The sequence below is a fragment of the Euleptes europaea genome, chromosome 19 (assembly GCF_029931775.1).
Source record: "Euleptes europaea isolate rEulEur1 chromosome 19, rEulEur1.hap1, whole genome shotgun sequence".
NCBI classification, from domain to species: Eukaryota; Metazoa; Chordata; class Lepidosauria; order Squamata; family Sphaerodactylidae; genus Euleptes; species Euleptes europaea.
Genome location: NC_079330.1, coordinates 18,599,051 through 18,613,464, shown reverse-complemented (window position 1 = coordinate 18,613,464; position 14,414 = coordinate 18,599,051). Strand labels below are relative to the sequence as shown.

The following is a 14,414-nucleotide window of genomic DNA, read 5'->3' as shown; positions in this document are numbered from 1 at the left end:
ATTCAAGTTTATTTTCAAATTCTCGGGATTTTTATTTTGGACCTTGGGGTCCCTGCACCGAACAAAAAAGTCCTAGTGGTCCCTGGTCAAAAAAAGGTTGGGAACGAATGGACTCCCATCAAAAATTGATTTGCACAATCAATTCAAGTTTATTTTCAAATTCTCAGAATTTTTATTTTGGACCCTGGGGTCCCTGCCCCGAACAAAAAAGTCCTAGTGGTCCCTGGTCAAAAAAAGGTTGGGAACCAATGCATCAAAAATTGATTTGCACCATCAATTCAAGTTTATTTTCAAATTCTCGGGATTTTTATTTTGGACCTTGGGGTCCCTGCACTGAACAAAAAAGTCCTAGTGGTCCCTGGTCAAAAAAAGGTTGGGAACCAATGGAAAAATTGATTTGCACAATCAATGCAAGTTTATTTTCAAATTCTCGGGATTTTTATTTTGGACCTTGGGGTCCCTGCACCAAACAAAAAAGTCCTAGTGGTTCCTGGTCAAAAAAAGGATGGGAACCAATGCATCAAAAATTGATTTGCACAATCAATGCAAGTTTATTTTCAAATTCTCTGAATTTTTATTTTGGACCTCGGGGTCCCTGCACCGAACAAAAAAGTCCTAGTGGTCCCTGGTCAAAAAAAGGTTGGGAACCAATGGAAAAATTGATTTGCACAATCCATTCAAGTTTATTTTCAAATTCTCGGGATTTTTATTTTGGACCTTGGGGTCCCTGCACCGAGCAAAAAAGTCCTAGTGGTCCCTGGTCAAAAAAAGGTTGGGAACCAATGCATCAAAAATTGATTTGCACAATCAATGCAAGTTTATTTTCAAATTCTCGGGATTTTTATTTTGGACCTTGGGATCCCTGCACCGAGCAAAAAAGTCCTAGTGGTCCCTGGTCAAAAAAAGGTTGGGAACCAATGGAAAAATTGATTTGCACAATCAATTCAAGTTTATTTTCAAATTCTCGGGATTTTTATTTTGGACCTTGGGGTCCCTGCACCGAACAAAAAAGTCCTAGTGGTCCCTGGTCAAAAAAAGGTTGGGAACCAATGGCAGTCCATCATTGTTCATTTGTTTGCATGCATGTGCCTGCATCTATGCACAGAAGCCCTCGCGCTGATAAAAACCACCTTCTTTGTTCAAAGCAAAACCGAAGTCCGGCGGCTCTCCGCTCGAGCACGAGCCTCCGCGGGTCGGATCCCTCGTACGTCCAGCAGGGGGCGCAAAAAGGGACCAAAGCATGGGTGGGTGGACGAGGCGAGCTCGCCGCTCTAGGAACGAAACAGGCGATGGAGAGGAGCAAGGAGGAGAAGAGGCTCGCACGGATGGGGGACAGGTGTGGGTTTGAGCCCTCCGGAAAGAAAATAGGTAGGTGGGTCTGGCTCCTCCATGTGTGCTTCTGCAAGCAGGCCGGGTAACTGCAGCTTTTAAAAGTTGCTGCTGTTGTTTTAAAACTTGCTATTGCATGCCTTTCTTTTCCCACGGTTTGTTGTTGCTGCTTTGCAAAAGGCAATATCTGCAGAGGAAAGGGCCAGAGTCCAGTAGCACCTTAAAGACTACCAAAAATATTTTCTGGTGGGGTGTGAGCTTTCGAGAGCCACAGCTCACTTCTTCAGATTAGTGTCTAACCAAAATATTTTCTGGTAGGGTGTGAGCTTTCAGGAGCCACAGCTCACTTCTTCAGATTAGGATCTAACAAAAATATTTTCTGGTAGGGTGTGAGCTTTCGGGAGCCACAGCTCACTTCTTCAGATTAGGGTCTAACAAAAATGTTTTCTGGTAGGGTGTGAGCTTTCGGGAGCCACAGCTCACTTCTTCAGATTAGGGTCTAACAAAAATGTTTTCTGGTGGGGTGTGAGCTTTCGGGAGCCACAGCTCACTTCTTCAGATTAGGGTCTAACAAAAATGTTTTCTGGTGGGGTGTGAGCTTTCGGGAGCCACAGCTCACTTCTTCAGATTAGGGTCTAACAAAAATGTTTTCTGGTAGGGTGTGAGCTTTCGGGAGCCACAGCTCACTTCTTCAGTAGTGTCTAACAAAAATATTTTCTGGTAGGGTGTGAGCTTTCGGGAGCCACAGCTCACTTCTTCAGATACTAATCTGAAGAAGTGAGCTGTGGCTCACGAAAGCTCATACCCTGCCAGAAAATATTTTTGTTAGTCTTTAAGGTGCTACTGGGCTCTCGTCCTTTTCTACTATACTGCAGACAGACTAACACGGCTACCCACTGGGAATTATCTGCAGAGAAAGTAAGCTCGTATTGTTATTATTTTGCGGGTGGGGGAATGCACTTTTTATTGGTTTAAATGACTTGTCTCTTCTGAACAGACTCTTGCCTGAAGTCTCTGTCTCCTGCAGGTCGTGTTCCTGTGTCTGAGCTGCACAGTTTATATGGCTGAATGCTCTGCCTTATCACACGAACACACATGAACATGTGAAGCTGCCTTATGCCAAACCAGACCCTGGGTCCATCCAAGTCAGTATTGTCTACTCAGACCGGCAGCGGCTCTCAAGGGTCTCAGGCAGAGGTCTTTCACATCACCTACTTGCCTGGTTCCTTTAACTGGAGATGCCAGGGATTGAACCTGGGACCTTCTGCATGCCGAGCAGAGGCTCTACCACTGAGCCACGGACCCTCCCCAAATGAAGCTGCCTTCTACTGAATCAGACCCTTGGTCCATCAAAGTCAGTCTTGTCTACTCAGACCGGCAGCGGCTCTCCAGGGTCTCAGGCAGAGGTCTTTCCCATCACCTACCTGCCTCGTCCCTTTAACTGGAGATGCTGGGGATTGAACCTTGGGACCTTCTGCCTGCCAAGCAGATGCTCCACCACTGAGCTACGGCCCTTTCCCTCCACCCTCAAGCCCTACGCACAGGAAAGTGAATTGTCAAGGATGTTACAAAGTGCTTGGCCCTCATCTGCAATTTTGGTGTGTGGCCGAGCTGTGTGAAGTGGACACAACTACAAGTTGACTTCTAGCATGGGAACCGGGTCTTCACAAGGGCTAGAAGCTTGCTTTGGATTTTTATCCTGCGTTATCTTCCAGAACGGTTTACAGCGCCATCCTAAGCAGGTCCGCTCAGAATCCTACTCAAGTCTGTTCAGTGGGGCTTACTCCTGGGAAAGTGACCAGCATTTGGGAGACCCAGGCTTGAATCCCCAGTTCTGCCAGGGAAGCTCACCGGGTGACCTTGGGCCAGTTGCACTCTCTGCCCTTAACCTACCTCACGGGGTCATTGTGAGGATAAAATGGAGGAACGAAGGATGTAAGCTGCTTTGAGTCCCCATTGGGAAGAAAAGTGGGGTATAAATTAATTGAATGAATGAATGAATTGCACTGTCTGTGTGGGTAATGGGTGCATTCACGAGTCTATTAGGATAGAATAGAATAAATTTATTTGCGGGTCTATTTAATGTGAATTATTTGCCTTTTTCGCATGGTGTTCCAGTTGGGTTCCTGGCTGGAAAAGTATGGGGCTGCAGGTCAGCCTCGTGGGGGAGGGAGTTGCTTTCAGTTGGGGAAACAATATGGGGGAAGAAGGCTTACACCCCTTTCACCCCTGTACTGAAGACCTAATCCTAACTGCGATCTTATCTGGGACCCTGTTTCCCTTTTAAAAAATTGTACCGGGAGATCAGTTTACAGGTTTCTTCATGACAGCTAGTGACATTGATTCCGGGTATAATTAATAGCATTAAACAGCAATGTGATTTTTGTGTTAGTGTCAGCCTGGATTTCACCTGGTCTCCCTTCTTGTGGGTCTCAAAGCCGCTGAGTCCCCTGTGTTTTCCTGTCTAGGTTGAAACGTCAGCAGAGTCATGATCCTCCGGGTGGGACTGTGCCTTGGCCTCACGGCTGAGATGGTCCAACACCTCAAGGAAAATGGTTGCAAAACAGGTAAAGACCGGATTTCCTTGGGAGGAGAGGAGAAATAGGAAGGAGCCCTGTGTCAGATTTGGGGAAGGGAAGTTTGTTGTCTTTGAAGCCTGCAAGCAACCAACCGTGCCTGCAGATGTCCCACAACCCTCTTTTACGTGTTTTAAAATAATATTTGTATAGCACCCTTAAAGTTCATAATGGTTCGGAAAATAATAGAAATGAGAGAGCGGAGTCCCTGCCCCAAATGGCTTACAGTCTAAATGAACAGATGCAATTGGGCCACCACTAGGGAGAGATTCAGGATAAGAAATATGCTAAAAAAATAAGTAAATTTTACATTGGATAGGGTTTATATTGGATCAGGCTAAAGATTAAGGTCTTTGTACGAGAGCTGTAGTTAAGGATGCTAGGTTGTCAATTTCAAAACACATGGTCATGGGGTGGAGCCATGGAAAGTAAGTGGTTGGAGCCAGCATCAGGTGTTGGTCTGGTCAGAGAGTGTGTATGTGTGTGTGTAAAGTGCTGCCAAATCGCAGCCGACTTATGGCGACCCCTTTTTGGGGGTTTTCATGGCAAGAGACTAACAGAGATGGTTTGCCAGTGCGTTCCTCTGCACAGCAACCCTAGTATTCTTTGGTGGTTTCCCATCCAAATACTAACCAGGGCTGACCCTGCTTAGCTTCTGAGATCTGACAAGATCAGGCTAGCCTGGGCCATCCAGGTCAGGGCCTGGTCAGAGTACCTGGCCAAATAAAGCAGCTTTCTACTGACTCAGACTCTTAGGCTACCTAGTTCAATATTTTCTGCCGACTGGCAGCAGCTTTCCAAGGAATCAGGCGGAGAAAGGACTTTCTTGAGACTTGCTCCCATTAACTGGAGACAGTGGCTTTGATCCAGACTACATTTTCCACTACTGTTACCAAAAGGATCTCATGGTGGTATACATGACCCTTCTGTAGATTGGGAGGATGAGATAGAGTTTTTTGCCTAAGGTGCCACTGGATGAATCCATCTCAGAAGCAAGTAATGCACGATGAAATCGAATCCCCCGCCCCTCTTTTAAAACTGCCTTATTACCTTTTTTTCAAAAGCATAATTTTGTCTTTCTTATAAAGTATTCCAGTTTGCAGAGGGGTGGGTCTACCTTGAGGAGGTGAGGGGGGGATTGCTGTCTTCAGAAGATTTTTAGGATGCACTTTAAGGCTGTTTTATTTTTGAGAGCCTTTAATGGGGTTTAAGCTGCAGGGATTTAGGGTGGGAGGAGGGTTGACGGGGTTACTTATTGGATTTTGTGTACTTTTAATCTTGGTATTGTAAGTGGCTTTGAGCCACAAGGGAAAGGTGGGGTGTGAGTATTTTAACAAAATAAAATACACCCATAAATACCTAGTAGGGCCATAGCAGGAAGACATGTAACATTTGCAATGACTAAATTATGATTTCTGGGTGTTCCTCCCCCCCCCCCCCCATTGTTCTTTGTAGTGATGGATCTTGTCTCGTCAGATCTGGAGGTGATTGCCCGGAAATGTTCTTTATCCTACAAGGTGAGAGTCCGCCATCAAGAGACACTGTCTTACAATTATTGTGTTTTTCAGCATGCAGAAGGGGTTATGGTTTGTCTGGTTTCCGGAGCATTAAGAACTGTGCTAGGATCCCCGTGGCGCAGAGTGGTAAGTTGCCATATTGCAGTCCAAAGCTTTGCTCACGACCTGAGTTCGATCCCAATGGAAGTTGGTTTCAGGTAGCCGGCTAACAAGGTTGACTCAGCCTTCCATCCTTCCAAGGTCAGTCAAATGAGTACCCAGCTTGCTGGGGGTAAAGGGAAGATGACTGGGGAAGGCACTGGCAAACCACCCTGTAAACAAAGGGGGTTACTGCACTTGTATTCCCACCGATGTATTAAGAGTTTGAAAACGTTATAAAAAATACTGTTCGCACTTTGACCCCTTTAGCTGTGAAGACGTCTTCCAACCATTTATAAACTGTGGTATCCAAAAACCCTTTTAAAGCGATGTTTTTTACAACTTTTTCAAACTCTTAATACATCGCTGGGAATACAAAGTGCGGTAACCCCCTACGTCTGCCTAGAAAATGTTGGGATGTGACATCACCCCATGGGTCAAGAATGACCCAGTGCTTGCACAGAGGACCTTTACCGTTTTTTAAGAACTGTGCTAAAGGCTGTGTCTTACTAAAGACTAGGGATATTGCTGATTCTGTGAGAGAAACTAATAATAAACTACTATTTGTGACTAAGACACTCACAATCATTTAGGTAACAGATAATGTAACTAAGGGTTCTAGTGCCAAATTGTAACCTTTTTTGCTGTCAAGTCACATCTGACTCATGGTGACTTTGTGAGGTTTTCAAGGCAAGAAACTTTCAGAGGTGATTTGCCATTGCTTACCTCCATGTCACCCCCTGGTGTTCCTTGGTGATCTCCTGACCAAGGCTGACCCTGCTTAGCTTCTGAGATCTGATGAGATTGGGCTAGCCTAGGAAATCCAGGTCAGGGCAAATTGTACCATGCCAGTTCATAAATGTTATTCAGAATTTGTTCCTGAGAAGTTTGGATAATGGATCAGGCTCAATATCCTTTTTTGAGTGGAGATGCCGGGGCTGAACCCTGGTATGCCCGGCAGGTGCTCTTCTAGTGAGCTGTGGGCCTCTCCCCCTTAATGGATGGTCTCTTGGACGGGATATTGACTAGTAGCTCCTTGCGCTTAACTCTGGGCTTGGGTTGGAGCCCTTCCAGTTGAAGACTTGGGCTCAGCTTTGATCTCTTTTATTTGAAGGCCTTGGTTGCCGTACGGCGTGTGTTGCTGGCTCAGTTTTCTTCCTTCCCTGTCGATGGTGCCCATCTCTATGAGGACCTCAAGAGTTCCACTGCCATCTTGTCTACGGGGAGCAAAAGGTAAGGAGGTTCAGTCCCGTCCAGGTCCTTACTGTTGATTCCGATCTAAAATTGGATCTTGTATCCCTCTACAGCACGGGTGTCGAACTCAATTGTTGCGAGGGCCGGATATGACATAAATGCCACTTGGTCGGGCTGGGCCATGCCTCGCCAGGTCAGATCAAGAGTGGCGGGGGTGGGGGGAGTGGCTGGCTCGTGGGCCGGATAAGAGCTGTCAAGGGGATCCGGCTCTCGGGTCTGATGTTTGACACCCCTTCTCTAGCCATAAAGATGCAAAAGGGTGCAATGTTGCTGCACTGTCTATGGAGAATAATGGCCAGTGGGTTCTTTTGATTTTTCTTGGAAGTTCATGACAATGAACACAGAGTTTGGAGAGAACTGTGACTTGGACAGAACCGCTCTTAACCACTACACCACGCTGGTGAATTGGGTTGGTTTCCCCAGCCCTCCATGTGAAGCCTGCTAGGTGACCTTGGGCTAGTCACGGTTCTCTCTGAACTCTCTCAGGCCCACCTACCTCACAGGGTGCCTGTTGTGGGGAGAGGAAGGGAAGGCGATTTTAAGGGAAGGCGATTTTGAGACTCCTTAAAGGTAGAGAAAATCGGGGTATAAAAACCAACTCTTCTTCGTAGTTTAGATACGCTTCTGGATGGCGGCTTGTACACCGGGGAGGTGATGGAGCTCACGGGTGGACCTGGGAGTGGCAAAACTCAGGTATGCAGACTTTGGAGTGAAACGTTTGGCCAAAGACAGCGTTACCCTTGCTCCATTCTAAATAAAATATTTTGTCTTGCTTTTCTGGTACCCTGTTTTTATCCTGCTCTCTTGCTGTCTGTTTCTAGGTGTGCCTCCACATTGCGGCAAACGTCTCTGAAAGCCTCAAGCAGGGTGTCCTGTATATTGATTCCACGGGGGGGTTCACAGCCACTCGTTTGCTGCAGCTGCTCCAGCGCAGGACGGAGGCTGAGGAGGGACAGGTCAGTGTTCACTCAAGAGGGCCAGAAGGTGTCCTTATGTTCTGATGCCCAGCAGCATAGGATGGGCGTTTTGGTTCATGATATGATCAAAGCCGGTGGACACAGGGAGGCAGCAAATGCCTATTAGTAAAACAGATAAAAGGAAGTATTTTTTCACACAACGCATAGTTAAATTGTGGAACTCTCTGCCCCAGGATGTGGTGATGGCTGCCAGCTTGGAGGGCTTTAAGAGGGGAGTGGACATATTCATGGAGGAGAGGGGTATTCATGGCTATTAGTTAGAATGGATGCTAGTCATGCTGCATACCTATTCTCTCTAGTATCAGAGGAGCAGGCCTTTTATTTTGGGTGCGGTGGAACACAGGCAGGATGGTGCTGCTGCAGTCGTCTTGTTTGTGGTTTCCTAGAGGCACCTGGTTGGCCACTGTGTGAACAGACTGCTGGACTTGATGGGCCTTGGTCTGATCCAGCAGGGCTTTTCTTATGTTCTTATGTTCTTAGTAACTCCCGGAGGAGCTCCTAGATGGCAGACAGATCAGCCGCATTGCTTTGAGGCTCTTCCACGACTTTGCTTTGAGTTCTTATTAACTCCTCTTGTAAAGCTGTCAGACTAACTCTTAGATGCTCAGAACTTGTAACGGCATCCGTGCGTTTGTTGTTTGGGTTTCATCCTTAGCTGTATCTACGGTAGGACTCTTATCTTGCTGAGTAATGCTAGCTTGGAGACGTCTCATTATAGCCCCGTTACAACACGGAGGTAATTTCTTTGGCCTCGTAAGAGATACTCTTTAATTAGACTGTGTGCCCATTCAGAGTACGGAGATGGGACTACTCATATTGCTACCTCCACTATACTTTTACAACCTGACAGTCCCTTCCTTCTGAATCGCCTTTATGCTCACCCGTTTAAATGCTGCACCCTCAGCAGTATTAAATGGAAGATATGGAAATCTACCATGCTCTGACAGACTTTGCTCATGCAATTCAAAGAAAATTGACACATTATCTCATAAGATGATGGAATGCCCCCTCTTTAAACACCACCAAGATAAATGGATCACCCCCATATTGGGGAGAATTCCTGCCCCCATAACAAGAGACAAAATAGTCCCCTTTTTGCGAATGGATAGAGATCCAAATATAACACTCGCTGTGGCCAAATATCTCTCCATCATATTTTCCTTTAAGAAATAACTGCTCAGGACCTATGGGTCATAGGATCAAAGAAGTAAAGGAAAGGACTATGCTGAAAATTTTATTACTGACAAGGAGGTTTCTTTTAATGGAATTTTACTATGACAAGGAGATTTTATGGAATATATTGAGAGACAAAGACTTTTACTAGCTGCTTTTTGTGGAAGGAATTCACTGCAAACTGTAAACTATTGTAAATTAATGTGCTTGTTGTTATTATTAAATCCCTTAATAGAGTGGCTGCCAGCCAGCTAAACGCTAACAAATAAAGTTAATAAAACGAAAAGATAATAAAGCTAAAAATAAAGTAAAATAAAACACTCCCCAAAGCGGAGCATCATCACAACGCTGTTCTCAGCTCAACCAGAACTGGAAGCATGTTCACCCTCCCCAGAGGAACCGGTTGGCCACTTTGTGAGACAGGATGCCGGACTAGCTGGACCACTGTGCTGATCCTGTCCTGCTTATTGTAAATTTTTTAACTGTCCCCAAATATAGAATACTCAAGGACAGATTAAGTAAGCTTTCATTGTTGGGAGAGTTAGCAGGCAGGTTTTCAGGGATCCCCTTTTCTGTACAATTTTGTGATTGTCAATCAGGGAATTTGTTTGGCCTTTTTTAATTGATTGCAAAAAATATGCTCTTGCCAGAGATAAATGGATCACAGTATAAATCCAGAGGTGAGGCACCTTCCCTAAAGCAAGAGATAGTTGCAAAGCTGTTGGCTGATATTGATCAAATGTAACCCTCGCCATGGCAAAAAAATTTATCTATGGCTTTTATTGATACTTCCTTATAACTTCCTTAGATTTTGTATTTCTGTATGTTTGGTTATTTCTGTATCACTGAACTTATAGAATTTGTTCTGCTCATGACCTGTCTGTCCGTGAGAATAAAGAACAGGGATAAAGGAACCCCCACTGTGCCATGGAAGCTTGCTGGATGACCTTGGGCCAGTCACGTAGTCTCAGCCTAGCCTACCTTGCATGGTTGTTGGGAGGATAAAATGGAGGGGAGGGGAGTGATGTAAGTTGCTTTGGGTGCCTATTGGGGCAAGGTATAAACGAGGGCAATAAAATAATAGTAATACTTCTGCTTTGTGTTTGAAAGGGTTTCAAAGTGTTGCTTTCTGCGTGCAGAATACTGTGCCTATCATTGACTGTGTCCCCTGCTTGTCTTATCCCCTCGTCTTTACAGGTAGAGGCACTTCAGAGGGTCCAGGTTGCTCGCGTGTTCGATGCCTACAAGCTGCTGGATGCCTTGCACAAGTTCCGGAGCAGTGTGGCTCAGGAGGTGGGAACCCCTCAGATCGTAGCCCCCGATAATCTCAGAGGTTTATTAGGCGAAAAACAAAGGAAGAGGATCAGGACATTTATTTTGCAAACAACAAAGAAAGAGGATCAGGCCATCCTCCTCTGTCCTTCAGTGGTGTCCAGGTTGGGCCAGGTTGGGCCTCTAAAGCTGGTGGCCTACCAGAGGTCGGCCAAGGATGCCTGGGCCATCTGCTCCCAGGGAACTCTGGGAAGTGATGACATTTCCTGATGGGAGCAGTGCCTTGGGAATGCGTGGGAGTGGTGCAGTCTGCCATCTTCCCCGGATGTCTTTCCCAGCAAGAACTGGGGTGATATCCCCAAGGCTCCTCCAACATCATGGGAGCTTGGGGAGCAATTTCCCGCTTTGTAAGAAATTCTGGGCCCTGATCCGGCTAGCCTGGGCCATCCAGATCTCGTCAGCTCTCAGAAGCTCAGCAGGGTCGGCCCTGGCGAGTATTTGGATGGGAGACCACCAAGGAATACCTGGGTCACTATGCAGAGGAAGGCAACGGCAACCCATTTCTGTGAGTCGCTTGCTTTGAAAACCCTACTGGATTGCCATACGTCACCTGTGACTTGATGGCCCTTTCACAAGAAATTCTGGAGAGCAACTCTGTCTGACTCAGTTTAGCCCCACTGACACCAACCACTTGAGCATGTCTGTGCACACAGGGAAGGAATGAGGAGGAAGATGTGTCAGCATTCTTAGTATATGTGTGTGTATGGGGGAGACTTTGGAGAGCATCTTGTCCAAGATCCCCCAAACCCTCTTGCCTCCCAGCCCCAGGTAGGTGGGGACTGACTAGTGTTGCTCAATGGAAAGCGAATGGGATTCTGCGCATGCTTTGGAACAGCCTTCTCTGTCAATGCCATTGAAAACAGGCTTTTGGGGCATAACGAGTCAGGCCTGTGACCACCCAAACACCAAATGTCACCCCTTTTCTCCCTCTTCACTCCCTCCCCTTCTCCTTGCTTTCGGCCTCTTAAGTCCTTGCAAAAACGATTTACCGGGGACGGGGGGTTGTTGTTTAGAATTAAATGCAAATTTCATGATGTTCTGTAAGCAGATAGATGCCAGTGTGCAGGGTCTGCATAGTGTAATTTGGGTACCAAGTCTGAATTTGGGGGAATAGAGCAGGTGCCTGTCATACACTCTTGCAGCGACAGGCTGTGTGCAGCCCTCAGCAGCTGCAGCCAAGAAGATAATACCTCCAAGGCCCCGGCACTATAACTGGGGCTTTGGGTGTGGCATATTCCCGGGTGGGGGGAGTCATCTCCGGCTGTGGCTGCTCTCTGACCATTTCATTTTCGTTTCTTTCCTTCATTGGCCTTTTGGTTCCCGGTGTCTTCCTGCAGGTTGTAAGTGCATCTGCCCCAGTGAAGATTCTAGTGGTAGATTCTGTCTCCGCTGTGATTTACCCTCTCTTGGGAAGCCGGCAGCCTGATGGTGAGTAGCAGATGTGTCTCTGTCTTTCTTCCCACAAATGCTAAGTGGTATTGTTTTATACGGCACCATTGATGTACAGGGTGCTTTAAAGAGTAATGCCTTCAAAAACAGGCATGCTCTTCCTGTCCTAAAAGATGAGAATCTCCCCTCCTCCCCAACTCCTTCCTTGCCTTTGCATTGTTTCTCAACAAGCTGACCTTGGCCCTTCACCTCTGGCCGTGAGAATGTTGTGAATGTTCCGTGTCATCTTAGTAGCTCAGCTGTTGGCTAGAGAGAATATGCAGGCAAGGACAAACAGCAAGGAGTGCTTTTGGGGGGGAGGCTTGATGTTTGTCTGAAATACACATTACATTATGGGAGTCGTACTCCCTCCAGAGTATCACTGAGCCACCATATCCAGGTTATTGGAAGCTCTGACTGCATGCCGTGTGTAGAAAGATGGCTTGGTTGCAAAAGGCCTTGCTTTCTGGAGGAAAAAATACAGTTATAACAGGATTCTGGATACCATGACTGTTTCTTTCTATAGGCATGGCCCTCATGATGCATGTGGCTCGAGAACTGAAGACACTGGCCAAGGAGCTTGGAGTGGCTGTTCTGGTGGGTACTTCTCTCTCTTTGCCCCCCGCCCCCAGTTATGAACGTATGAAGATCCCTTACGTAGAATTCCTCTAGCTCAGTATTGCCTATCTGACTGGCAGCAACTTTTCCAGGGTCTCAGGCAGAAGTCTTTCCTAATACTTGAGATCCTTAACAGCAGCTGCTGGGGATTGAACGTGGGACCTTCTGCATTCAAAGCAGGTGTTTGGCCACTGAGGCTTTGTGAGCCACAGAACAATTTTTCACCGCTGCCACAGCTGGTGAGGAATGCAGAGAGGAGATCTGTTCAACCCTGCATCCTAAATGTGTAAAAATAAAGGAACCCAAAAGCCTACCACCTTTGTGGAAATTTGTATTCTGAAATGAAACTAATGGCTATTGCTGGCCTGAACTGAAACAAGAGACCAGTCCATCTAGCCTAGTAGAGTGTTTCCAACAGAGGTCAGTCAGGTGCTCCTGGAAAGTGAACAAGCAGGATGTGATTCTACCTGTGGGAGATGCTGTGGTATGAATGGAATAAACCAGATTCAATTGGCTTGAATGTGGTTGAAAGCTATCATGTCCCCCGAGAACCCTGGGAATTGTAGTTATGTGAGTGAAGCTGAATCTTTTGTTAATGATGTTTACCATACAATCCTAAAAAGGGTAACCTTGCACTTTGCCTGTTTTCATTTCTGTTTTCTTCTGAAGTGTCATTTGTTACTCCAGAGGGGGTGGTGAGAGCAACTGCTTTGTCGACCTTCTCGACATACAGAGCGGTGGAGCAGCCGCAGTGATGGAGCCGGCCGTTTTTTTTCAGGTGACCAACCACGTGACTCGAGATGCCAGCAGCGGGCAAACCAAGCCAGCGCTGGGTCGTTCCTGGAGTTTTGTGCCTAATACTCGGGTGCTGCTGGAGAGTGGCAAAGAATCTGGTGGGGAAACCGGCACCCGTCGAATTGCGTCCTTAACAAAATGCCCTCGGCAGGTGAGGACTCCTGAAGATTGTTTCTTGGGTCCACAGGTAGTCTCGATATGAAGGCAGTGCCTTCGAGTGTGCAGGAGTTCTGACAGGAATTTTTTTGCCCGAGCTGTCACCATGGTGGGCATTTAGTTAGTTATACAGTAGTACTTTTGAGCATCTGCAGAGGGTATGGTTCCTCCTCTATGGCCACAGCATGTCTCCCTCTAAATTCTATCTTGGGTAGATAGCAAAGTTCTCATGCAGACCAGAACCCACGCCATCTCTCAGTCTTTAAAAATTAACTGCCGCCTCCTGATAGCATGTTTCTTATCTTTACAGCCAGTTGGGACTCAGGTAGAGCTGGACCTCGAGAACTGGGCACCAGCGGAAGGTGCTTGTTAACATCTGGAGAAGGACCGTAATGGAAGATGCTCACAGGTGTGGTTTTTAAGCCAGCCAGTTGCCTGCTTGGAGACTGGCAGTTTTGCGTCTCAGGAAGCGCAAGCTGCAGAAGCCAAAGTGGAGAGGATGGGCCAGGTGTTCAGAAGGAGGGGAAAGGAGGAGAGTTTCTCATTTGTGACTTTGAGCATGGGCTCCCGCCATCCAGATGGAAATGGCTGTAATTAGACCAGCTTAAGCCACAACACCCGGGTTTAAGTAGGTGGCACCCTGCAGCCAAAGTGAGACATTGGTTCTTTCATTTTGGGCTAGCAAAAATGTCTGTTCAAAAACAAACATGTTAGCAAGCCTAATGGAAGACACCCGTACTGGAAAATTGCCGAGAGCTAACGGGCAAATTAGCTGGATGCAGAAAACATTTCAGATCACTTTTAGGCAGCTTCTCACAAGCATTAGTTGAATTGGTAAATGGGTATTGATTTGGTTTGCAGGTGGGGGATCTCTAAACTGAATCATTTTCTATTTTTAAAAAAACCAGCGCGGAGTAGTTTGTCAGTGGAAGGCTAGGTTAAAGACCGTTCTTCCTGCTAGTTCTCAGTATGCGGAGAATGCATTTGTACAAAGTAGTGTTGCACCATTTATTTGTTTTACTTATTTTACACCCTGCTTTTCTCTCCAGCGTGGACCCAAAGTGGCTTCCATTGTTCCCTGTCCTCCACTTTGTCCTTGTGACAGCCCTGTCGGATAAGTT

The 14,414-nt window shown here is 46.6% G+C and overlaps 1 protein-coding gene across 1 annotated transcript; it reads left to right on the top strand.

The window, feature by feature from the left end:
• Positions 1-3,817: 3,817 nt before the first annotated feature.
• On the top strand, positions 3,818-13,698 carry RAD51D (RAD51 paralog D). Its single transcript, XM_056864885.1, has 10 exons — positions 3,818-3,896; positions 5,361-5,422; positions 6,675-6,793; positions 7,426-7,507; positions 7,636-7,770; positions 10,162-10,257; positions 11,634-11,724; positions 12,251-12,321; positions 13,121-13,288; positions 13,604-13,698. Exons 1-10 carry the CDS (start codon positions 3,818-3,820, stop codon positions 13,664-13,666), a joined length of 966 nt encoding a protein of 321 aa, XP_056720863.1. The 3' UTR covers positions 13,667-13,698.
• The last annotated feature ends 716 nt before the right edge of the window (positions 13,699-14,414 follow it).